Source organism: Boleophthalmus pectinirostris, unplaced genomic scaffold (genome assembly GCF_026225935.1).
Source record: "Boleophthalmus pectinirostris isolate CB_2022bp ecotype Guang Dong unplaced genomic scaffold, ASM2622593v1 HiC_scaffold_22, whole genome shotgun sequence".
Taxonomy (NCBI): Eukaryota; Metazoa; Chordata; class Actinopteri; order Gobiiformes; family Gobiidae; genus Boleophthalmus; species Boleophthalmus pectinirostris.
This window is the reverse complement of record NW_026571190.1, coordinates 6,776,868-6,802,364: the sequence shown is the minus strand read 5'-3', so window position 1 is coordinate 6,802,364 and position 25,497 is coordinate 6,776,868. Positions and strand designations below refer to the sequence as shown.

At 39.5% G+C, this 25,497-nt stretch overlaps 1 protein-coding gene across 1 annotated transcript in view; it reads right to left on the bottom strand.

Moving 5' to 3' along the window:
* The window catches only part of LOC110174021 (protein sidekick-1-like), a 260,668-nt gene that overhangs the window by 45,739 nt on the left and 189,432 nt on the right, over positions 1 to 25,497 (bottom strand). The window contains 7 exon segments of the mRNA XM_020940057.2: positions 3,264 to 3,362; positions 4,442 to 4,628; positions 10,840 to 10,955; positions 12,962 to 13,199; positions 15,296 to 15,446; positions 20,839 to 20,951; positions 22,544 to 22,665. Of these exon segments, the coding sequence (XP_020795716.2) occupies positions 3,264 to 3,362; positions 4,442 to 4,628; positions 10,840 to 10,955; positions 12,962 to 13,199; positions 15,296 to 15,446; positions 20,839 to 20,951; positions 22,544 to 22,665 (1,026 nt within the window).

Genomic DNA, 25,497 nt, shown 5'->3' with positions numbered 1-25,497 from the left:
ACAAAAGCAACAGCATAAGCTCATTGTTCTACACTGCAGTGAACACGATATAATAAGTTTATCTACTAGTGTTTATTAATACTTTACCAATCAGTAATGTTCAGCTGATGTGGATGTGGTGCTTGCGCTTCGTGCTCCTCAAAGTCCTCGTCTGATTCCGGGTCCAACACATGCAGCTGAACGTGCTGTATCACCATGATGAATAAAAGTTTATTCGTACCACTATCAGGGTGCACGTCTGTCTCCCCCTCCCTCCCTGAGATGGCGGAGGAAGGGCGGCTCACTCAGAGACTACGTCACGTTTGGAGGGTGGAGCCTGTGCTTTCTCGCGGGGGGATGAGCAATAGCTGACCTTTCATAGTTCCTGGTCTGTGACTGTCTCCAAGAAATCAGTAAGATTTCTTAACTATTGTGTAATGGATGTTCCAAAACCCAAATTGTGCTTGTTTATGTGCAGAAGATACAGTGTGAAAAGAGTTATTTTGCATGAGATGGGCCCTTTAAAGAAGCGACAATGAAAACATACTCTCAATCTCTGACACACAGTACAAACCCTTCCAGAGTCTTGCCATATTTTCATTTGTGCTGTTATAATAAAATCCCTAACAGTATTTTATGGTTACTTCCTGCTCCTTTCACCTGATATCACCAACTTGACAATACGGCAGCACACAGTCTGACACATCTTCTACGGGATGGTGATGCAGACTTTCAGAAGCTGCTAAAATTGTGTATTCCTTGAAAGTTGTCGATGATGTTGCAGAAAGGGGGTGAAGCTTATTCCAAGATTTTAACTGTAGCCGAACAAAGAATGAAGATCAGAAACAATATCTACGGCATGTTGTCAAACGCAGTCGTCAAAGAGCACAGGCACATCTTTTGTGATGCCAACAAAGCCACAGTGGAGCTAGACTTTCTAACTAACTTTTTATGGACTTTATGGACTTTCTAAGCAAATATTCTGGACTTTCTATGTAATTCTTATGCAAGTTTCAGTTTGTGTTTGCAGAATAAAATGACAAATTATTTGAATATGCCTTATTTATTTGGTTCACTATGTCTAGTAGCCTGATTCATCAGCTGGTTTTTACTTCATTTCACTTTGTACAAACCATCTGACCTCGCAGCCTTAGATTTTGTTCTCTCGACGGTAGGTGGGTACTTTTTATCATTTAACCAATCACTGCTCTTTGGTTGTGACGTACGCAATGCGCCGTTAACAGGGCTAACTGATATATTAAGCTTTTCCCAAATCCTGTAAGAATAAGGGCAATAACGTCTTTCCTCTTGATAAAATTCACCAAACATTCTCTTTGTTCCGGCTTTAAATCCTCGATCTTGACAACACTGAACATATGGCTCTTTGCTGATTGGCTGGTGCCCGAACTTACACTTCCAGGGTTCTTGCAAACCGTCTAGTGTATTTTAATTCCTGACCTAGTTGTTGGAGAGAAATGAAATTGAGCGGAGGCACTAGGTGGCGCCAACCTGGCTAATAGTCTACTCTCTATAGGGCAATTTTCCAGTGTCTTGAGCAACCTTTAAATATAAATGAGTTTGCATAAAATTTTGACCCAAATATTCTGGCAAGATATGTAACCAAATGCAGGGTTCTAATCTAGAGAATCTTAAAAAAAAAAAAAAAAAAAAAAAAGATTGGACCACCCTTACTGAATAATAGAAGTGGACTAAAGGAGTGTGCAGCATCACCCATAGCGTTCGGCTCCAGGCAAATGAAGTTCATCGTGGTTGGCAGTTACAGGAGTGACTTTGAAGTGGCGATCCATATTTGGAATTCAGACCATGAGTTTCACAGCAACAAAGGAGCCAATCAGGAGCAAACGTGGTTGAAGGTAACGCCTGTTGTCTCTCGTGCCTCTTTAGCAAGGGGCAGGTGCTTAGCCACGCTGTCAGTCAAACCTGTTAGTAACTCTAGCCAAAGCAACCTCGAGGAAAACAGGCACCGGATTGGTTCATAGCTATTTCTTCTTATAGGACCATAAAGAGACTCTACCCACCTAGAACAGATATATTATAAAAGCAGCTCTTTGTAATGTGAATAATTAGGATGCTCGGAATGTGTTAAGAAAGTGAGGGATAACTTTGGACCACTGAAAACTGTTTCATATTAACTAGTTATTAGTTTTAAAAAGAGTAGCCTGGTGTCCACTGTTTTTTGTTTTTTTTCCCCCTTAGATATATCACTTTGTTGGATGTGGATGTGAGGAGTTTCAATCAAAGCACACATGCACACTGAGCGACGGTGCACATGATCAATCTGAACCAATATCAGGCTCCAGGCTCCAGGCTCCAGGCTCCAGGCTCCAGGCTCCAGGCTCCAGGCTCCAGGCTCCAGGCTCCAGGCTCGTAGCAGTACAGATTATCTGAGGCCAGCGCTACAGGCCGGTGGTGTTTCAACGTTTGTAAAAGTGAGTAAATGAAAGGGAGTGTGGGAGAGATGGTCCCATCCACAGTAGAGCTCTTTTTTTTACTGAGGAGCGCTTGTGTTTTACTGTTGTCTCACAAAGACGGATCGAAGACACTCTGCAGCTAAGACTTTAAAATATCACGCAGGCTTCATATCAGCAGTAGTGGAAGATAATGAAGTAAAAGTAGAAAAGCACAAGTAAAAGGAGTAAAGTACTGTATTAAGTGTAAATTTTAGGTATCTGTATTTTACTTAAGTAGGTTTTAAAATGAATACTTTTTTACTTCTATCTGTACATTCTATTCCACTACATTTTTGAACTGGACTGATTATTGTTTGAGACTTGCTGAAAAGCTGAGGGGTTTATTTTTAACACATTTGTAGCTTGAGGAAAAAAAAAAAATAAATGCTAGAAAAAAACCTGATTCAGTTGTTTCTGTTGAACAAAATTCTGCAAAAATTTTATCCAAATCACTACATTTGAAGCTTCATAAGACCTCACAATATGCACTTAATAAGGTGGTAGGTGGTTTTATATCTCAAAAATACAAAGAAAAACAGGCAATACAACTGTGAGTGGGGTCGCCTCCTCTCCACAGATCTGACTTGTACTGTATCTTGGTCTGGTTTGGTGTCAGTGAATACAGAAACATTCCAGGTGGAGAAAAGCATTTGAAGGACCCTCCACCAAAACTGAAGGAAGAGGGGGATCAAACTACTCAAATAAAGTAAAATTCTGTACTCAAGTTATTTACTGTCCACATTAATTTCATTTTACTATGGTGAAATCAAAAGCCCGTGTTCCACAGATGGAGAAGCAGTGTGTTGGCGTTACCTAGTATGATGCCGTTGGGGCTGGTGGGGGGCTGCCACACCACTCGCACCGAAGTGAGACGCACCTCAGGGAAGATCACTCTGACCGGAGGCCCTGGGACTGGACACAAAGAGGGTCAGAACATTAGGATACAGACACAGTATAATACAAATAAGTAGTGATGGGCAAATGAGCTCATTTGCCGCACGTCTTGTTCTTTCTGAAACAAATTGCTCTGAAGCACTGTCTCGGAGCTCGTCTCGCAGCAGCCGCTCACGTGACCAAAGTGTCAAAGTGTTGGTCCCTCCCCCTACTACTTCGCTCTGCGTGTCAATCGCTTCAGTGTATCGAAGCGTTTCATTGGCTCAGCGAATGTTCCGCTCTGTGATTGGTTCAGAGTGCTTCAGAGTGTTCAGCGCACTTCTGTGGTTTGACGAGCGCTAAACTGCTACAGTATAAAAGATGCACCAATATTTCTTAAAAATGTTGGGTAGTGAAGAGTATTGTGTGACGTTAGTGGTGATTTTGGTGACTTTTGGCATTTTTTTTTCATTTTCGATGGCATCGACACGTGGAAAAAAGCGATCCATGGTTTGGGATCACTTTGATCTAATTCTACCTAACAAGGTAACGCCTGTTTTCTTATTTACAGCTGCTATTTATGTTGCTCTTTACATTTGATTATTTTAAATCATCATTATTATTGTTGTTGTTAGGTACGGTGTCGCTCTGCACACAAGTATTGTCGTACACTAACAATACTTCATCGATGCTGAAACACCTTAGTGCCAATGGTTAAATTTGTCCACTAGAGGTCAGTGTTTCTCCGAGGCCTCAGACACGTCGAACCATTTGAGACAATATTGCGACTGAAGTGTCAGTGCTTCACGAGGCTCCATTCGGCCATCATTACAAATAATACAAAGGCATGACAAAACAACAACAATAATGGTAAAACATAAGGTAACAGGTGAATGTACAGTAAAAATGTATAAAAATATATAGTATACATAACTTCAAATGACTTATATTAAAACTATTCATCTTCAGTTGAAAACACAGGCTGTTTGAATTCCAAAAATGCATCGTGCTCTGTGGGAGAATTCTTTCTGGGCTGCACATATGGAGCGTCCACTAGTTGCTCTCGCTCCAGGACAGAGCGCGACTGTTTTATTCCGCTCTTATTATTATAGACCCACCATCCTCTCTGGTCCTGAGCAGCAGGGGTGCGCTGAGGGGCCCGTCCCCCAGGCGTGTGAAGGCCAGGACCCTCAGCTCGTACACAGTGTACTTGTTCAGCGGGGACAGCATCAGGGACACCCGGCCCTCTCCAGAGACCAGCTGCTCTCGGCGCGGGGAAACCAGATCGCGCTCGCTGTAAAAAACCTGCAGGCACATAAACAGAGGGAGAATGGAGTGAGGGATCGTGTTATCAGGGGCGGAATGGGGAAAAAAGTGGCCAATTCACACACCGGCCCATTTACGCAGCAACAATACTCTCTGTGTATGCTAATCAGTTTGTTACGCAGTAGAGATAGTCAGGAACATTCCAAGTGCCTACACAATAAAACCAGTGTAATACATGCACGCATAGCCCGCCAATAATACCACACCCCAACACGCAATCTATCTGTTTAGTCCAATGAGGTTCATTTGATCTTTCTGATAATTTATGTTATTAGGTTCTTTTTTCAGACCAAGAGTTTTCTTTTCATACCTGACAGTTTGGACTGATTACTAGCGCTCTTCCTCAGAGAGATCACGTGATGTTGCTGTGACATGTCCGGTCAGCTGATTTAAACAGGTTTTGGCGCTGTCTTCCTACCGGTAGAAGCAGGACGACAGCGCCATCTCCAGTCCGACCTTCTCAGGACAGTATCCCAGGTGCGTGAGAGTCCTGAGGAAGTCGGAGTGCAGATGGCGCTGTGGTTCTGCCTCTTCTGATAGGAAAAAAACCTGCATAAATCAGCTCGCTCACTTGACCACTCTGAGGAAGAGCGCTAGTGATCAGTCCAAAGTGTCAGATATGAAAACAAACTCTTGGTCTGAAAAAAAAACCTAATAACATAATCTATCTCTTTAGTTCAGAGGATTAAAATAATCAAAATCAAATATACTCCAGCTTTTATTAATGATAATTTGCAAATACTGATTTATTATTAATTACTAAAACACTGAAATAATTCTCAAGGTGACTGTCCAATCAGAAGGCAGTTGATTTAAACCCTACAAATGCTTCTCTCTGATCTGAATGATCACTCCCTAAACCGCCGCATCTCCAGCCAATCATGAATCAGTGCTAGTGCAGCCTCTGCAGCTCAGTGAGTGAGTGGAGACCGATGTTGAGACTTAGCCTAGACTATAAACACTGTCATACTATGGCCCCATCCACACTAGTATGTATTCAAGATGTCTTCGTTGTGGATGCAGTGTTCGTCCACACTAATGCGATGGAAAACAGCTCCAGAGACGGAACGATCTGGTGCCGCCAGCTTCCACAAATTCATCTGAGTACAAATCTGATCTGGCACTGTGTGGACGCCTGAAAACACTGATACTCTGACTTAGGAGCTCTAGTTGTGCCCTTATTGGACCATGTCATTGTGACTTGCACCTTCCTGATTTGTTGGGTTCATGACATTGGTCATGTGACGCTATTGTGGAAAACGGTTTAAACAAACCATAAACAAACGGGCAACTTGTCATCTTCCTCAGCTCAAAATCGGCTGCTGCAAGTTCACACACAGTTAGCAGAACACAACTCTGTCAAAGAAAGAACACATATATTCCACTGAGTCGTGTCCTTTAGTCCAACAGAAGCTGAACCACATCAGCGCACAATAGCGAACTGTTTTCTAAGCGCTTAGTTTATGCAAATGAGCCATGTGGTTTTAAGTTCCGTTTCTGTAAAATCTATACAAATATGTACAAAGCTGTGTGGATAGGGAAGGCTCGAGGACACAGAAACGACGTGCCTGGATGCAAATTGTTTCAGTGTAAACGTAAGCTATGTTTGTTTTATCTGTCTCAATTGAAATAAACAATAAATACATTCTAGAGGCACAGGAGGCAGGCCCTGTATGAAATGAAAATGAAAAAAAAAAGTAAATGAATGAGCTTTCTCCCCCTCAGGATTGACCTTGAGTTTTGATTTGATTAGATTTTTTTTTTTATATACGTTTGAAAATTGCCATGAATCAATATGAAGGGGGAAAAAATGGTGATACAACGTTCTCCCATACCCCCGGGCCCTACGCTAAAACCTTTCTCTTACACTATTTTCACTCTCATCAATTTAGCTCCACTCTGGCTGCACTCCTCCATTTCCTCCCATCACCTCTGAACACGAGTGCCGCCAATTCTGAACGTGTCATCTCAGTAAACATACATAAAAGCAGAAGGCCCGGGTCTGCATTGGATGGAGGAGTAAAAGTCTACTATTAACACCGAAAGAGTGTTAGAGGAAGCTGTGTGGAGCGGGCAGGAAACTGATACGAGCTAAAGGACGCATTTCAAGAACAAATATGGTGCATTATTTGTATCGTTATTTTCTTGTAAAGGTCATATGTTACGCAAAAATTTCCTCATGTGAGCTTTTAGTCATGTTAGAATGTTGTCTACATCTCCAAAGCTCAAAATGTTTTTAGCCTCAATTGAACTGATTAAACTAACTGAACTATTAACCATAATTTGTTGCATTAAAAACATTTTACTTCTTGCGATTTTCTCTACATTATCTTTTGGTGCGTCAATAGATGCATGAAGAATTTCGGCCTTCCGGTCATTGCTCAAAGCATTCTGGGAAGAATTTTCTGAAAAAGTGAGCATCAAACTGCCATGTTTGTTTTCCCAGTGGGATGTGTCTATTGACAAAGCCGATCTTTTCAAGTCTTTTGAAACATATCGCTTTTGTTTCTGGTTATGATATTGTCATATTTTAGTTTTGGGATTCGGACATTGTAATTGTGTGGTTGTTGGATGTCCTAACAGCGGAAAACAGTTTGAGAAATTTGTCTGCGAATTCCATAAATGCAAAAGAGGTGTGTGACTGCAAACCTCTGTTCAAACTGCTTCCCTTCCCAACGAAATTGAAAAATAATGAAAGGCGAAGGGCAGGATTGATACACAGGAAGGACCAAAAAGGAAACCTCTGACTGCCTAAATCATCCCGAGTTTGCAGGGAACATTTTGTATGTGGAGCGCCATTAAAGCAAAATCCTGATCCCTCGTTCCACCTCGGTTACAAATTTAAAAAGTCAACGCCAAAGTGAAAGGCACCAGCTGTTTTCCAAGAGACAATTTCCACTGCAAAGAGACCAAAACGTGATGTTGCTGTGAAACCACAAGAACAAGAAAGTGCGAGCTCGGCCTGTTTGTCTTCTGCACCTCTCGCTTAACAAACGGGATCCCGCTTTGATGGAGCTCCACGTACAAAATGTTCACTGCAAACTCGGGATGATTTAGGCAGTCAGGCGATATGGTTCAAAAGACTAGAAAAGATCGACTTTGCCAATAGACGCATAGACGCAAACAAACATAGTGGTTTGATGCTCACTTTTTCGGAAAATCCTTCCTAGTATGCATTGCGCAATGACCAGAAGTCTGAAATTCTTCATGCATCTATAGTTGTAGGTTCAATGTTTGGCAAATCCAACACTGAAATTACCAATATAATTCTAGTAAAGGTGAATGCAGTTTATAACACAGAGGAGTGCTTTCTGTATAAACACTCAATGACATTGCAAGGTGGAACAAAGCGTTTTCAGTTTGAGAGAAGAACTCAACCTAAATATATAGGGTTTGTGTGTTAAACATGTGTGAATGAAACAAAACACAATGTCAGGTCTGTTTGTGACGGGGGATTGATGAAATTCACCAAATATTCTCTTTATTCCGGCTTTAAATCCTCAATCTCGGGAATCATTGACAACACTGAATATGTGGCTCTTCGCAGACTGGCTGATGCACGAACTCGCACTTCCGGGGTTCTTACAAACCATCTAGTGTATTTTGATTCCTGACCTAGTCGCTGGAGAGAAATGAAATTGAGCAGAGGCAGTCTGGCTACCTTAATGGGCCCTAGAACCGCCACTGATAGGAAATCGGTTTCCAAATATTGATTCAGCCAATATCGGACATATAAATTGATGTAAAAAGACTATTTATTCGTCATATTTGACCCAGAAAGTCTAATTATGTTTGAATTTGCATTTATACAAAGTTGTTCTGTAGTTACTTGAGGATAAACAGCTATGATATATATTATATATAACATAACTGGACTGGTTTGGTCTTTGGTCAACTTCTTTTAAGTACATAAATGCTATTTTCAGTCTGCTCTGCTCTAGTATCAGTTGATATTGGACATAGGCAGATACTTAATGCTATAATATCACAATCAGTATTGGAGAAAAAGTTGGATTGATGCATAGTAATATAGGCTCTTTCAATATGCACTTGAGTACCTTTGCATTTTCATGATTTAGAACTTAAAATAAAGTGTAATTAAAAAACAAAAAACAAAACCAGCACACAGTGTTCAGTATACAGTACAGTAGAGCTGCACGTAGAACCTTCAGAGGTGAGTCTTTAATAAATGTGTCAGATATTAATACACACACCACAAACCATCGACCATTAGACTGCGTTCTTCTCTCAAACTGAAAACACCCTGTCCCTCCTTGTGATGTCATTGAGTCGTGATACAAGATGTACTCCGCTGTGTTTGTAAAGTCCGTACACCTTCACAAGAATCATTTGGATGATTTGCGGCCCTGGAATTGCCAAACTTTCAAGCTACATCTGCTGTTTTAGCCTCATTTAAACTGCTTCACTATAATTTCCTGATTTCCTCCATAAACAACAAATCTTCTTCTGCGTAAAAACTGCTAACCCTGTAGTTTAGATCTGTACAAACTAGTTTTTTTGCGATACTAAAATACTAAAAACTCCATTTCAATACAGAACGGAAGAAGGAACAGACTTGATACTCAGAATGCTGATTCCAATACCACAATAACAATTAAAAACACTCTTTCTTTTGACAATAGAATGTAATTTTTGACATCTGTATCTGTTAATAAATTCTTGGGTGTTCATACTGTTGAAAAAACTTAACTGGAAAATGCAAATAAGTATAATTCAGACAAAACTGGCTAAAATTGTTGCTATAATGAGTCAAATGAAAAGGCTTCTAAATCAAAATTCAGTTTCTTCCTTCCATACCTAAACTACTGTGTGGAAATATGGAGGAATACTTGTAAATCAAATATTAATAAAATGTTTCCACTCCAAAAGAAGATTATTAGGATTATTAATCATGCAAATCACTATGCACCAACAAATCCTCTTTTTGTTAAGCTTAAAGTACTTAAGTTTTTTGATCTTGTTGACCTGAGTACAGCTGCAGTGACGTACAAAGCCTAGAATCATCTGCTTCCTTCTTGTTTCCAGGAGTTATTTGAGCAGAGAGAGAGTCAGTATAACCTTCGAGGAACAGGTATCTTAAAAAAAAATTGGAACTAAGCAAAAAAGTGATTGTATTTCTATTAAAGGGGTTAGAATTTGGAACAATCTGAGTAATGATTTAAAAAAAAGTCTATCAATGTAAATCATAACTGAACTTGTAAATGTAAATTGCAGTTCATACGCTGCTTTCTTTCTCGGAATTCTGTCATTGTTTAATAGGGTTTGGCGTTATGAATACTTTTTACTTCAGCCTAAACCCTTTTGGTCATGATCCATGGGGTTGTAGTCTATGTTTTATTTTGTTTGGTTTTGTTTAGTTTTGTAGTGCTGCAAAATGACCAAATAAACTACTACTACTACTACTACAACTACTATAACATTAAATCATAGTACTTTCTTGTATATTACCATGTGGCCTTATACTATATCTGTGTAATTGTGCTCTTATACTTGTTGTGATACAGCTCAAGATGATTCTGTTCAGGAAAGGTCCATTTCTGTCCTGTGAATGTGACTTGGTTAGTATCGATACCTGCCCAAATGAGTATCTAGGTTCGATATTAGTACGAGTATCTGAGTTTCAATACTTTTGTAGCCTGATTCATCAGCCGGTTTCACTTTGTAGAAAGCGTCTGACCTTGCAGCATTAGGATTTGTTCGCTCGTCGGTAGGCGGGTATTTTTTTATTTAACCAGTCGCGGTTATTTGGTTGTGACATATGTAATGCGCCGCTAACAGGGCTAACTGGTATATTAAGCTTTTCTCAAATTCTGCAAGAAGAAGGACAATAACGTCTTTCTCCTTGATAAAATTCACCAAACATTCTCTTTGTTCCGGCTTTAAATTCCTCGATCTTGGGAATCGTTGCCAACACAGAATGTATGGCTCTTCACTGATTGGCTGGTGCCCGAATTCGCACTTCCGAGGTTTTTGCGAACCGTCTAGTGTATTCTGATTCCTGACCTAGTCGCTGGAGAAAAATGAAATTGAGCGGAGGCACTAGGTGACTTTTTCCAACCCTCGTAGAAATATGTTTGAAAACGTCATATACCTCTCACCTCTACTTGTAATACTCGTGTTATGTTATTTCTTTGACAGTTAGATTCATGGAATAATAAACGGCTGTTACCTTGTATCCCAGAATGACTCCGTTCTTCTGGGCCTTGAGCACCGGGGTCCAGGTGAGCAGGATCTTGGTGGAGCTGACCGCCTCTGCCGTCACATTCTGAGGAGGTCCGGACGGAACTGAAAATCCACACATATTCTGTTTATAAAACCAATTTACTGCTTCCAAGGCAAAAGTGACAGAGATAGGTAGAGTAGCCAAAACGACACAAAAATAGACACGAAAATGAGACAAACTAAATCATGTCTGAAGGAACGGTGCAAAAAAACACAGTTCAAATCATTTCATATTGTCGACATAAAGCTTTTGTCACTTGTAGGAAGAGTAACCAAAACATTTTTTCAAATAAATAAAAAATATTACTCAAGTAGGACTGAAAGTATGCTGCTAGAAGAGTACTCTGGAAAGTATAATTTCTTCAGAAACTCAAATGAATGAAGTAAATTTAACAGAGTAATACCCACCTCTTGTACCCATCTCAGATGCTAAACACTAGAATACTATATATATTAAATATATTTAGTTACGGAATACGGAACACCTGGTTTAAATGTACTGTATGTTGAAATGTATTCTGATAAATCAGGTCCAATCAGAGTACTATTTTCTGAATACTTTTACAGCGAGTTCCATTTAAATTATAGAGTAAACATGTAACAGGAATCAAAACTGCTTCATGTTTGTTGCAGTTTGTTATGTATTTCCATTGCTAAAATAACTAATACAACTTAGTTTAAAGTCTAAAGTGTGTGATTAAATACTGCAAAAAAGTAGTCCAGAAAAGTCCTTTTACTTTAGAATAGTAACATTATTCTGAATACCGCCAACAAAAGAGTAACTGTACAGAATACAGTTACTCATAATTAGTATTCTAAATATGTATTTTCAGTACATGTACCGTATTTTTGGACTATAAGTCGCTCCAGAGTATCACACCAGTCAAAAAATGCATAATGAAGAAGAAAAAAACACATATAGGTTGCACTGGAATATAAGTCACACTTTTTGTGGGAAATTAATTTTATAAAATCAGAGACCAGGAACCGACATTTCATGTTGAAAGTCAAGTTCTAGTAATAACAATAGAACAGAGAACAACAGACTGTTAATGTCACATATGAACAGTTCTTCAGATAAACTATAACATAAACAACAGAACAGAACAAGTTTACCAAACTCTCCATCTCACTCCAAATCACTAAATCCATTCAATTCTTCATCCTCTGTGTCACTTCTAAGCAACTCCGCCAATTCTAGCTAAATCTAGCTTTTCTTCATTGAAGTTCGAGTATCCTCCGCTTTTCCCCAGCCCCTCACAAGTTTCTTGCTCACTCCAAACTTTTTTCTGCTGCTCAATTACAATTTTCAGCTGCAGATTTCGCTACTATTAATCTGCAGAATATGATAATGACAGTCCAGCGCTGATAACAGTTCAATGCTGTGTGATAAAATAGGTTATGATGTTAAATGAACATTAGTGAGTGGGATATGTCTTAATAACCCATATGAGTTAAATGCATGTAATGTGTAAATGACCAGAAGAAACATCTCAAACTTCAGTAGCTGGACATCCACTCATACCTGATTGATACAGCAGAGTATGAAATCTGCTGAAATCCTACAAGACACTGACATGATACAGACAGGACAGAGGCTCTTTCTGCAGGAGACATGTGCAGTAGAGTGAAGTGACAGTGGTACAGGAGGAACAGGAGCAGCAGATACTGACACACAAGACTAGAGCAATTTGTTATATATTTCAATATATAATTCGGACGGGAGTATAAGTTGTAGGACCACCCAAACCATGAAAAAAAGTGTGACTTACAGTCAGAAAAATACAATAGTTAGTTACTTTCCAATGCGGATGTCATGATACTAATTTTGGTAATAAGAAATAAACTTGATACTCGATACTGATTCAAACACACATTTTTTTAGACAATAGTCATTTTCTGATATAACACCCATTCCCACCATTTATGAAGGAAAAAGCTGTAAAATGTTGTTGTGTAACTGACATAATTTAAACAGAACAGTTGTTTTTGAGGTGTACAAGTTTAAAAGAATCAAAAATCTGTATTTAAAAAGTAGTAGTAGATTTAAAGACAGCTATATTTCTCACCAGATTCCGTCGTCATGGCTGCCAGCGTGTTGCTCCAGGGCCCCGGTCCGATGGAGTTGTAGGCCTGGATCTGAGCCTGGTAGTGAGTCCAGGGAATCAAACCCTCCACGGTGCATTCTGTAGCGCTCTCTCCCTCGATCTCCACGGTGCGCTGGTCTCCCTGTCCATCTGTCCTCCACACGCGCAGACGGTAGCCCACCGACTCAGGGCTGCTGTTGTACTCAGACTGCTCCAGAGGCTGAGCCAGGACGGAAACAAAAGCCCAAAAGAACAAATGTGTTAGATTGTAGAGCTGAAAGATTAAGTTCAGTCAAATCCAGTGGTGGATGAAGAACCCAAAGGGAAAAGATTACGCAAGTAAAAGTAAAAGAATCACATGAAAAAGTCTACTTAATTAAAGCTATTGAAGTACTTGTTTAAAAATGTACTGAAACATAAGAGTATTTAGTATTTTGAAAAGATTTTTTGAACAATTAAAGCCCAAAATGTAATAATTTTGATCAAGAAAAAAGATGATTTTAAGTGATTCAAATGATTTCTTAATTTTTCTAGCTGTTTTTGTGTTTGTGTGTATCTGGTTTGCTGAAAGTTGGAGTGTTAACTCAAATTAAAAGTGCTATAAATAAGTCTTAGTCATTTCAGCAGGTCTTAAACCATAAAGAAGACATGTCAAACTCTGGCCTGTGGACCAAATTTGGCCCGCAATATAATTATGTTTGGCCGCAAGATCGTATCAAATATGTATTAGAGCTGCCCGCGGACTACAGATAGACTATAGAAACATTATTTATTTAAAATGTTGTTATTATTGTATATGATGCTTGTTCTGGATTCAATGTTTAAGCAAAACTATTATTAAACATTTATAAGAAAAGGTTAAACATTACACATCTCAAAAAAGAAGAGAAAACTTGCAGATGTTGCTGAAAATGTTCAATAAATATTTAGTTTGGCCCATGATTTAGTCCCAGTTTTTAATTTTGGCGCTCTGTGAATTTGAGTTTGACACCCCTGACATAAAGTAAAAGTACTAGTGTGTGAAAGTGAGTCTGTGTCTGTCTGCGCAGGTGAGTCTGGGTCTGCATTTGCAAGTGAGTCTGGGTCTGTCTGCGCAGGTGAGTCTGGGTCTGTCTGCGCAGGTGAGTCTGTCGGTCTGTCTGCGCAGGTGAATCTCGGTCTGTCTGCGCAGGTGAGTCTGGGTCTGTCTGCGCAGGTGAGTCTGGGTCTGTCTGCGCAGGTGAGTCTGGTCTGTCTGCGCAGGCGAGTCTCTGGTCTGTCTGCGCAGTGAGTCTGTCTGCGCAGGTTTGTCTGTCTGTGCAGGTGAGTCTGGTCTGTCTGCGCAGGTGAGTCTGGGTCTGTCTGCGCAGGTGAGTCTGGGTCTGTCTGCGCAGGTGAGTCTGTCTGTCTGCGCAGGTGAGTCTGGGTCTGTCTGCAGGTGAGTCTGGTCTGTCTGCGCAGGTGAGTCTGGTCTGTCTGCGCAGTGAGTCTGGTCTGTCTGCGCAGGTGAGTCTGGTCTGTCTGCGCAGGTGAAGTCTGGTCTGTCTGCGCAGGTGAATCTCGGTCTGTCTGCGCAGGTGAGTCTGGGTCTGTCTGCGCAGGTGAGTCTGGGTCTGTCTGCGCAGGTGAATCTCGGTCTGTCTGCGCAGGTGAATCTCGGTCTGTCTGCGCAGGTGAGTCTGGGTCTGTCTGCGGTGAATTTGAGTTTGACACCCCTGCCATAAAGTCAAAATTCTTTTTACTTTTTAGTCCAGATCTAAAATGTAGTGGAGTAGAAAGTACAGATACATGCTCTCAAATGTAGGTAAGTAAAAGTAAAAAGTATCCACTGGAAGAATTGTACTTTTATTTTTACACTTTGTTACCTTCCACCATTGGTCAAATCACAATGATCATTTTCTCCACAAACAAAACAAAGAAAATCTCCTGTCTTATTCTGCATAAAACACTGTAATTTAGATGTGTACCCTATGCTCTCAAATGGGATTCTTCTATTAGTTTGTCATTTCATATTTCAGTATTTTTGTCAGTTCTTCTGGACGCGTTTTAAATGTGAACTTTGAACAAATTCCTATCATTAAAACATAAATCGGTAATTTAAGGATGACGCATGGCAGGAAAATCACAGTTAGATATTTTCTCCAAATCATTCAGTTGTTTGTGCATGTCCACGATGTCCACTTTGGAGTCTTTAATATTTCATCTATTTGCAATTCAGGTTAATGATGAGGGAACACTTGTTGATTTTGCACAATATGTTCACTATAACCTGTTCTTTTTTATTGGTACATACTGTAGATGGTCTCATGGTGTGTGTGTGTGTGTGTGTGCTTGTACCTTCCACTTGACCCGCAGGCTGGTCTGGGAGGCGGCCTGCAGGCTGAGCTGTGTGGGGGGGCTGTCGGGGGAGTCCTGCAGGGTCTGGATGGTCCTGGAGGGGCTGCTCAGAGGACTCGTGCCCACAATGTTCAGCTGCCTCATACGGAACCTGCGCAGAGAGGAGATGCACAACTTTGTTAAAGGTTCTGTTCACGTTTCAGGTGGAGGGCAGCGGCTTTTATGATTCAATAGGAGAATCATTGCGTTTGGATCAGCTTAATATCAGTGATATGTCTTTTCCTGCCTCTGTGTGCAGGTGAGTCTGGGTCTGTCTGCGCAGGCAAGTCTTGGTCTGTCTGCGCAGGTGAGTCTGGGTCCATGTGCACAGATGAGTCTGGCTCTGTCTACACAGATTGAGCCTGGGTCTGTGCACAGGTGAGTCTGGGTCTGTCTACGCAGGTAAGTCTAGGTCTGTCTGCGTAGGTTGAGTCTGTGGCTGTTTGCGCAGGTGAACCTCAGTCTGTCTGCGCAGGTGAGCCTGAGTCTATCTGCGCAGGTGGGTCTTGGTCTCTTTGTGCAGGTTGAGTCTGGGTCTGTCTGTGCTCAGAACACTTTTTTTCTGCTCCACTAGGGGACATCATTCTCACAGTTATTTCCAGCAGAGGAAAGAAAAGACCACCACATAGTGCAAGGGCAGTGAGCATGTGCATAAGATAATCACAGGGCTCTGTCCACTTGAAGGCCATGGTCATGAAGATAAGTTGTAAGCTTGAACTTTTGTTTGGAGGATAAGCCTCTTGAGACGTCTCGGCATCTCGTTTTCAAGCGGGTCCTCATCATCACCACAGTAGAAGAAAAATACAGTAGGGCAGACAGCAGGCTACACACACACACACACACACACACACACACACACACACATGACTGTTGGACACAGAATAAATCAAATCAAATCAACTAAAAACTAAGACAGTGTTCAAATATAGTCACATAATACAACAAGATGACCAAAAACAATAACTGTATTTTTCCGACTATAAGTCACACTTTTTTTCATGGTTTGTGTGGTCCCATGACTTATGCTCTGGTGCGACTTATATATTAAAATTTTTACACTGACAGCCACGAGAGGGCGCTCTAGGCTTGTCTATCAGTATCTGCTACTACTGTACCACTTTCATTTCGCACTCTACTGCTCATGTCTCCAGCAGAAAAAGCCACTGTCCTGCTGCAAGTAGTGAAATATTCAGCCAAAAATGGTAATTGAGCAGCAGAAAGAAAGTTTGGAGTGAGAGAGAAACTTGTGCGGGACTGGCAGAAAGCGGGGATGGAGAACACAGCTTCACGGTAATCGGGAGGGTCTGTAGTGCAACTTTCCTGGGAGTCATTGGATGGATGGACAAAGCCTGGACTTCAGTGACACCGAAACCATCCTGTCGGGATTCAGAAAGGCCGGAATAATTCTAACTGGCACTGATGCCGAGTCTGACGACAGCTACACAGAAGAGGAAGCAGCACTCTGTTTTCCTCATGGATCTACGGTACGGCACAGAAGTGACACCGAGGATAAAGAATTGAATGGATTTAGTGATTTGGAGTGAGATGGAGAGTTTGGTAAACTTGTTCTGTTCTGTTGTTTATGTTATAGTTTATCTGAAGAACTGTTCATATGTGACGTTAACAGCCTGTTGTTCTCTCTTCTATTGTTATTATTAGAACTTGTCTTGTTCAAAATGAAATGTCAGTTTCTGGTCTCTGATTTTACAAAATACATTTCCCCCAAAAAGTGTGACTTATAGTCCGGTGCGACTTATATATATTTTTTCTTCTTCATTACGCATTTTTTGGCTGGTGCGACTTATACTCTGGAGTGACTTATAGTCCAAAACGGTATATGGGTTATGTAAATGTTGAACATTATTGCATGAATATTGAATTTTGTCTGTGATGTTCCAGAAAATGGCATAAAGCTTCAGCAGTCTCCATGGAGATAAGCAGATGATACCACCAAAGTATTTTTAGGCAATGAAAACAAATCCAGCAATCCAATAAATGAAAAATAGACTGTGAAACAATCCAGGAAAAAGCAATCACATTTTCATGACGGTGACATGCCCTCCCACAGAAAACATACTTACTGCACCTTTAAAACTAACATAATAATGATGATAATAAGAGAGAGGGATTGTAATTTCCCACATGGATAAGATTTAATTGAAAGTTAAGTGAATTATCGTAGATCCGAGATTAGCTTGATACGTTAAGACAGGTAGCTACTTTAAGTACTTCTGCAGACAGGTGTATTAGAAAAACCGCTGTAGTCCCCACCGTGAGAAAAGTGTAGGGTTTGAAGTTACAGACATGAAAATCACTTTATCTGAAAAGCCCGGGGTGTCACCGCTGACAGACTAATCCCTGGGAATGGACTCTCAGGCACCCAGTGAGACTACCACAGATGAAGGCACAGATACAGGCTTATGCACTCACATTGCCATGGAGACTGTAGTTAAATACAGATGGAAATAACTGTGCTTATGAGGCTAGCACTGGCATTTAAATAGGGAATGTACTGCAAAAACATATACTTCACATAAATGCGCACCGTGTCATTTTTCTTGTGGAGGGTTTGTCGACTGTTTGTCTCTGTGGAACTGTTCGTACTTTGCTTAATATATTCCACATTAAATCTTTAACCGTGTCTATTTCCATGGAGACAAGCCAGGTCAAGTTACAGGTCAGATCTGTTGAGAGGTTACAGGGCTAAAAGTATGACTACAGGTTTTCAAGGTATATTTGAAGAATTAAAAAAAACTTGTGATTAAACAAACGCAAAAAGAGCTAGTTTAATTCCATACTGTGGAACATTACAGGCTTGGTAACAACTAGGGCAGGGTATCATCAACCCTTGTATTGTGTTAGAAAGCTACACGCGTCTTTAGTGTTACCGGGTCAAATTTGACCCGTGATTTAACTCAGCCTGAAAACACTTAAAAACACTAGATATCATCCAATATTGTTTTTCACCTCATATCTAACTTAGTATGTGTTCATGTCCATGGAAACATTTTTATTTTTTTTTTTTTTTTTTTGGCTCCACAGACCTTTTATCTTAAAATATACCACTCGTTTTTGATTACAAAAACTGCTTAAATTCACTAATTATATTTCCTATAGTGATAAATTTAGTAATTATATTATATAATTATACTATAATCATAATAATTTTCAAAAGTTCACATTTTCTAACTTAAAATAATGTCTTCATTTCTTAAATCTGCTTTACAGACTTCACCTGTTTCCAGTGAGGCATTTATGCACTGGAGCTTCATCTGCTGTCAGCAACAGGAATGAACAGTTAGAAAGTAAACACATGAAGTCCTTATCCCCGTGAATGTTATACTAAGAGAGTCATGCGTTGGTTGTGAACACAATTTGACCACAGAATGAGTCTGGTGATGTTTACAGGCTTAAAAACCACACAGTCTGTAGTTTTATCTATGATGCAACTAAACAGGCAAAATGTCAGTGGAGCATTTCTGAAGCTCACAGAAGATGACTTTGGTTTAACGGATTAATGAAACAAGTGTGAATGAAACAAAATATATCTCTAGGTATGTTTTGGGTGAGTGGACAACAATAACAAAAAACACGATTAAAAGGTAAAAAATGTTACGTAGCCTCCATGAAAATAATTAAAACATAAGATGAATGTTTTATAAAACATATGTGGACATATAAATATAAAAAAATATAAAAATATAATTAAAATATAATTCTTGTTTTTACACTCATCAGGTCCCAATCAGCGCAAAAAACAAAGAGAAATCAATAAAGCATGCCATGCAAGAGTTCGGATCCTAGGAGGATAATGTGTGTTATTTAATATCACTTGATTAAAATATGAATTTGGCTATTTTAGTAGTTTTGACTTTTGATTTAGTTCCTAATAAAACCTCAAATTATTTAACTTGACATATCTGACTGGTTCAATTTCATTTACCTTAAAAATAATATAAGTCTGTCACTGAGTTCCCAAAATCTCATTTCAAGTGCAAATTTCTTTACTCTTTGACATTTCAGATTTTTAGAATATATCTCCAGCCCAGATTTAAATTTAGATGATATATTTCAGATATATTCATCATTTATAATAGAAGCAGAGCAGCATGTTTTCATAAACTACAGAGGTTATTTCAACTCAAAGTGTAACGAGCCACACAGGAAACCTCCAAACACAAATCAGCCATTGTTAACTGTCCATAAACATGTTCCACACAGGCAGGGCATCCGTGTTAAAGTGCATGAGCATATCAGAAGTTTTCATGTTTATCTAATTCTGACTTGGCTTGGTAAGTATTTATCACAGTTTTACATCAGTTAAGTTGCAGTTTGTGGAAAAAAGTTGAGAAGAAAACTACAAAAATAAAGCTTGCCCAAACATGCATGAATCACTCCAAATACATGTTAGGGTGAGTAAATGGTGAGGGAAAAACAACTATGACATGAACAGATTTGAAAAGTTGATTATACTTAACAGATCTGCTTTAAATATAATCACGTTTGCTATGTTTTCATGAAATGGGTTGTCTAACCTGTCACGCACAATTTCAAATGAGCAATTAAGTAAAATGCATGGTCAAATATGGCTGTTAATAGGGCTGGGTATCATTAACAAGTTACTGATACGATACATATCTCGATACGTAGGCCACAATATGATACATATCTCTATACGTAGGCCATGATACAATACATATCTCAATATGTAGGCCACGATACGATACATATTCAATATGTTGGCCACGATACAATACATATTCGATACGCTGGCCATGATACGATGCATATCTTGATACGTAGGCGAAGATATGACGCTTATCTCGATATGTAGCCCAAAATACAATGCATATCTCGATATGTAGGCCGCGATACAATACATATTGGATAAGTAGGCCGCGATACGATACATATTTGATACGCTGGCCACGACACAATGCATATCTTGATACATAGGCCACAATACAATGCATATCTCGATACATATGCCACAATAAGATACATATCTCGATATGTATGCCACAATATGATAAATATCTCGATACATGGCCACGATATGATACATATCTTGATACGTATGCCACAATGCGATACATATCTCAACAGTGAAAATGGCAAAATGAGTTTCCTTCCACTAAACAAGCAACAAAACCCTAGCACTGTAACAAAATAATTGAATACAATATACCAAAAAAATACTCTTGGCGATATATCAGTACAACAGCCCATGATATCAATACTGTATCATCACATTAAGCGATACGGCATATCAATATTTTGATATTTTTGCACACCCCTAGCTGTTAATGTGTACAAAATAAGAAAATCCAATAACCAATGAACTTATCCACTTCCAATGGTCACTAAATTTACCTAGTCTGACTGGTTAGCTCTGTCTGAGTTTGGCCTGAGACGCAGAGGTCGAGGTGGGACCAGACTGAGAGATCCTCTGTATTAGATAACACAGTGAGAGCCAGTCTTGATGCCAGGCTATTTGCTCTTACCTGTACTGGGTGAAGGGGCTCAGGTTGGGAATCTGGATGGCGTTGGTGTCTGGCTGGTTCTCCTCCTGGTACAGAACCTTCCACGGCTCCTCTGTCCCGTCCTCCAGCAACACCTGCACATAAACAAACATGCGGTCAGCTGGAACTGTCACGGTGGCAGTTTAAAATCTTTTTTTTTTTTTCTTTTTCTCTCTTTATGGGTGTTTTCATTAGCCAGGCTGGCTCTACATAGTACTCAATTTCATTTCTCTCCAGTGACTAGATCAGGAATCAGAATACACTAGACATTTCTCAAAAACTCCAGAAGTGCAAGTTCGGGCACCAGCCAATCAGCGAAGAGCCATATATTCTGTGTTGTCAACGATTCCCGAGATCAAGGATTTAAAGCCGGAACAAAGACAATGTTCAGTGAATTTTATCAAGGGGAAAGACGTTATTGTCCTTCTTCCTAAGGGATTTGGGAAAAGCTTAATATACCAGTTAACCCCGTTAGCGGCACATTACATATGTCACGACCAAATAGCAGCGATTGGTTAAATGAAAAAAAGTAACCGCCTACTGTCAAGCGAACAATTTCTAACACTGCGAGGTCAGACGGTCTCTACGAAGTGAAACTGGCTCATGAATCAGGCTATGTTTTCATTGCTTACTTGTTAATTATGGCTTTTCTGAATATTAGTTAACCTTTGTGTCATTGTTTCACACAATATGCTTGAAATATAATTATGTTATTATAAGGGATAAGTAAAACCTGGGGATGTTTGGTCATTTGCAAATTACCGCCCAACCTCTGTGTTACTTCGCACGGGATAAGCAACGTCCGTAAATTACTCTATTTTGCTGATATTATGACCAGATATGTCGTAATTTAGGCGAACATCCTGTGAGAATCGTCTCTCTTCTTGAATCTCTTACCGTTTTTGTGTGTCGGTTTCCACGTAGCGCGATATGAGGCCGTCTTAAAATTTGCCCCTAAAACTTTGAATCAAAATTTCTACCGTAGCCTTCATTACTCAAGCCAGACAGAAATTTTTAAAAAGCATGCAATTACAAGAGATAGAAGAGATTGAAAGAAAGCAGAAAGAAAAGAGTGAGATGGAAAAGGCGCGCGATTACAGCAACAAACACTGAGATGACGATTCGCAAGGGACTAGTATTATCGCCAGACGTCTGTGTTTGGCGAAATTTTATTCAAATTTACAGACATGGTGCATTCACACGGGATTAAGATCTCGGGCGTCCTCAATAATGTTTACAAGTCACCAAAGGTCCACAGGTCATACTAATCCCGTGCGAATAGGGCTTATGTTGAAAAAAATTAAATGCCAATCCAAAAACGGGCCTATATTAATATACTGTATTACTGTTTTCTGATGTTTGTTATATAATTATGGTTCCTCATCAAAAACATACCCAGAGGTGTGTTTTGTTTCATTCACACATGTTTAACACCCAAATCGCTGCTTTTTTAGGCTGAATTCTTTTCCCAAACAGAAAACACTTTGCCAATTTCTACTGAACAAACGGTAAAAGGTAGTTGTTAACTTAAAAACTACCGCTTCATGAATCACAAGGTAAAACAGAACATTTTGAGCTTTGGAGATGTAGACAGAAAATAAAGGTTTACTCAAACACGTGTGAATGAAACAAAACGCAGCTCTAGGTTTGTTTTTGACCCTGAAGGTTGATGTGACGGTGGTGGTACCTGTCCCTCTATGATCCAGGTGGAGATGGCGGTCTTGCCGTCGGAGCCTGGTCTGAAGCGCAGGGTGGCGGTGCGGGGGCTGATGTTGGAGATCACCAGGTTAGATGGAGCTCCAGGCAGCTCTGAAACATACACAGAAAATATACTCAGTTATTTTGTGTTTAAAATGGTTAAAAAAAAATAAAAATAGTCATTGTCACTTTTCTGATGAATGTTTGCCACCTGTGTGAAGATTAGTGATGTCACGATATACAAAAATGTCTTGATTTCAAAACTAACGAATGAACTTGATACTCAATACCAATTACACTACCATGAAGATAATAAAAAAAAGAAAAAAAAAGACGTTTATTACATTTGGATTTGTACATTTTGACAGAAATAAACCTTTCAAATAAAGATTCTGCAAACCAAGATGCGTAATTTGTCATTTATTTGAGAAATAACTGCACTTAGAGCGACTTTTTCAATTGTTACAAACACAGACGCTCAGAGCATCGACCATTTTGACTCACTACACTCTTTGGCAAAGTTTGGACCAATCAAAATGGATGGAACGCATGAGTTTGACTGAAATCAAAGTTCCTACTGGACACTCATTTTCCCAAAGTCATCATGTAGTGTGCATCATGCAACATTTTACTTCGTTTGACTTCATACAAACCGTCTGACCTCACAGCCTTAGATTTCGTTCGCTCGACGGTAGGCGGGTACTTTTTTTCATTTAACCAATCGCTGCTATTTGGTCGTGACGTATGTAATGCGCTGCTAACGGGAATAACTGATATATTAAGCTTTTCCCAAACCCCGTAGGAAGAAGGACAATAACGTCTTTCCCTTTGATGAAATTCACCAAACATTCTCTTTAAATCCTAGATCTCAGGAATTGTTGCCAACACAGAATATATGACTCTTCGCTGATTGGCTGGTGCCCGAACTTCCACATCTGGGGTTTTTGCAAACCATCTATTGTATTTTGATTCCTGACCTAGTCGCTGGAGAGAAATGAAATTGAGCAGAGGCACTAGGTGGCGCCAGCCTGACTAGCAAGTCTCCTCTTTTCAAGAAAAAAAAAAAGTAGTTTCTATCTTTTATGGCTGGAAAAGTTATGCACGGTTATATAAAACACATTCCCAGACATCGTATACAATATCGTCGGTCTGGAAGAATACTACATAGTGTTCTATCCATGTTGTCCAGGTAGGTTCCATGGGTGTATACTCGTCTATGTGCTCTTATACTCGTTCTTATACAGCTCAAGATGATTCTAAAGCGATTCAGGAACGGTTCATTTCTGTCCTGTTTTAGTTAGTACCTGCTTAAATGAGTATCTAGTTTCGATACTAGTTTTAGTATCGATTAACATCAGATTTTTGATTCTTTTGTCCGTATTGGAGATGTAACCGCTTTGTTCTGGCGTATTCCTTTAATATTTGAACTCTGAAAAAAACATGTTTGTATTGTTTTTAATCATAATTTCAGTTGATAAAATATGTGTAAAATTTCAAAACAAAATGCACTTAATAACCCAGCAATTGAAATTCAGAACGAAAATAATGAATTTCAAACGTGTTAAAAAATCCAAAGTGAAAAAGAAACAAATTATCTTCCATAAATAAATAACAAACACTTTTTTTCCGAATTCTCAAACCATATTCCTAATTACCGAAAGTCTTGATTTCAGCTGTCCAGTTCAGATGCTTGCCAAATTTCTCCCACGCTCTGCATACATGAATACATAACCGGGGTAGAGTGATAACTTCCCTTCCCCTCTCCCTCTCATCTTGTCTCTTTCTCTCGTCTCTGCTCTTTTTTCTCCTTGAATTCATAAATGAATAAAATCTCTCTGAATTCGAACCGTGCGTTTCCCGTCTTGGTTTTACTTTGTGCATTTATAAATTAGTCATCACAAAAATGTTCGGACAGCGATTCTCCTCTGCATCTCTTCAATGAGCCGTTGTCTGTTCTGCCTCATTAGATTCTCACTTCTTTGAATGTTTTTGGGATTGTCTTTTGAATAGCAATGAGGAACAATAAAAGAGTTCATGTGCAACTTTAAAGGGTCCGTATTAACGCTATTTTCTGATCGATGTTAGAAAAATAAGAAAATACTTCACTGTGTTTTTTAACCCAATACACCTTCATTAGAATCATTTGGATGATTTCTGATTTCACGACAGAACTAAATGTAAAAGGTAGTGCTGTCAAGAGATTGAAAAAAATGGAAAGATTAATTAATTATGATCTGAAATTAATGAATCAATCTAATTAATCTCTTTTTTAATCTCATCTAAAAATTGCTGAGAAAAGCCTGGACTTGAAGTATTTTCATTTAAAGGTTGTATGGAGGATTTTATTTATTTTTTGTTTCAATTTGTCAGTGAAAGTTTAAAAGACAACAGAAACGCAGCAGCCTTGTAATTATGATGACCAAAAAAAAAAAAAAAAAGAATGAAAATCTATCAACTGTGGATGTAGTGAGGCCAGATAAACATCAGCCAATAAATAACGAGGCTCCCTCTTTAGGTTGTCAATCAAACTCCTATATTTCTAGTGTAAGTGACTCGCCGGTGCGCGGGGATGACGTTGGCTTTTTCAAACTGTAGCTTTGTCGCAATTCGCACAAAGTTTGTTGCGATGGCGGACGAGAATCCACGACCAGTTCGCAGCAAAATAAAGTCCGTTTTTGAGGTCGCTGAAAGAAGAAGAGAAGTGGAAAAGGGGCAAAGCCAAACCGAGGTGATTCTTGGAGCTCTCTTCCAGCGATGGCGCGACTCAAGCAGACGAAGGGTCTAAAAACTGATACATCGGTCGCTAAAATATTTCTAGACAGGTCACTTCAACAGTAATTCTGAACGTGCGTGATTTCTAGAGTAAAGAGGCGGGGGGAGGTGTTTCTACTGAGGGAGCAGTGGAGGGGCAAGGTGGTGTCACGTATGCGCAACATTTGAAAA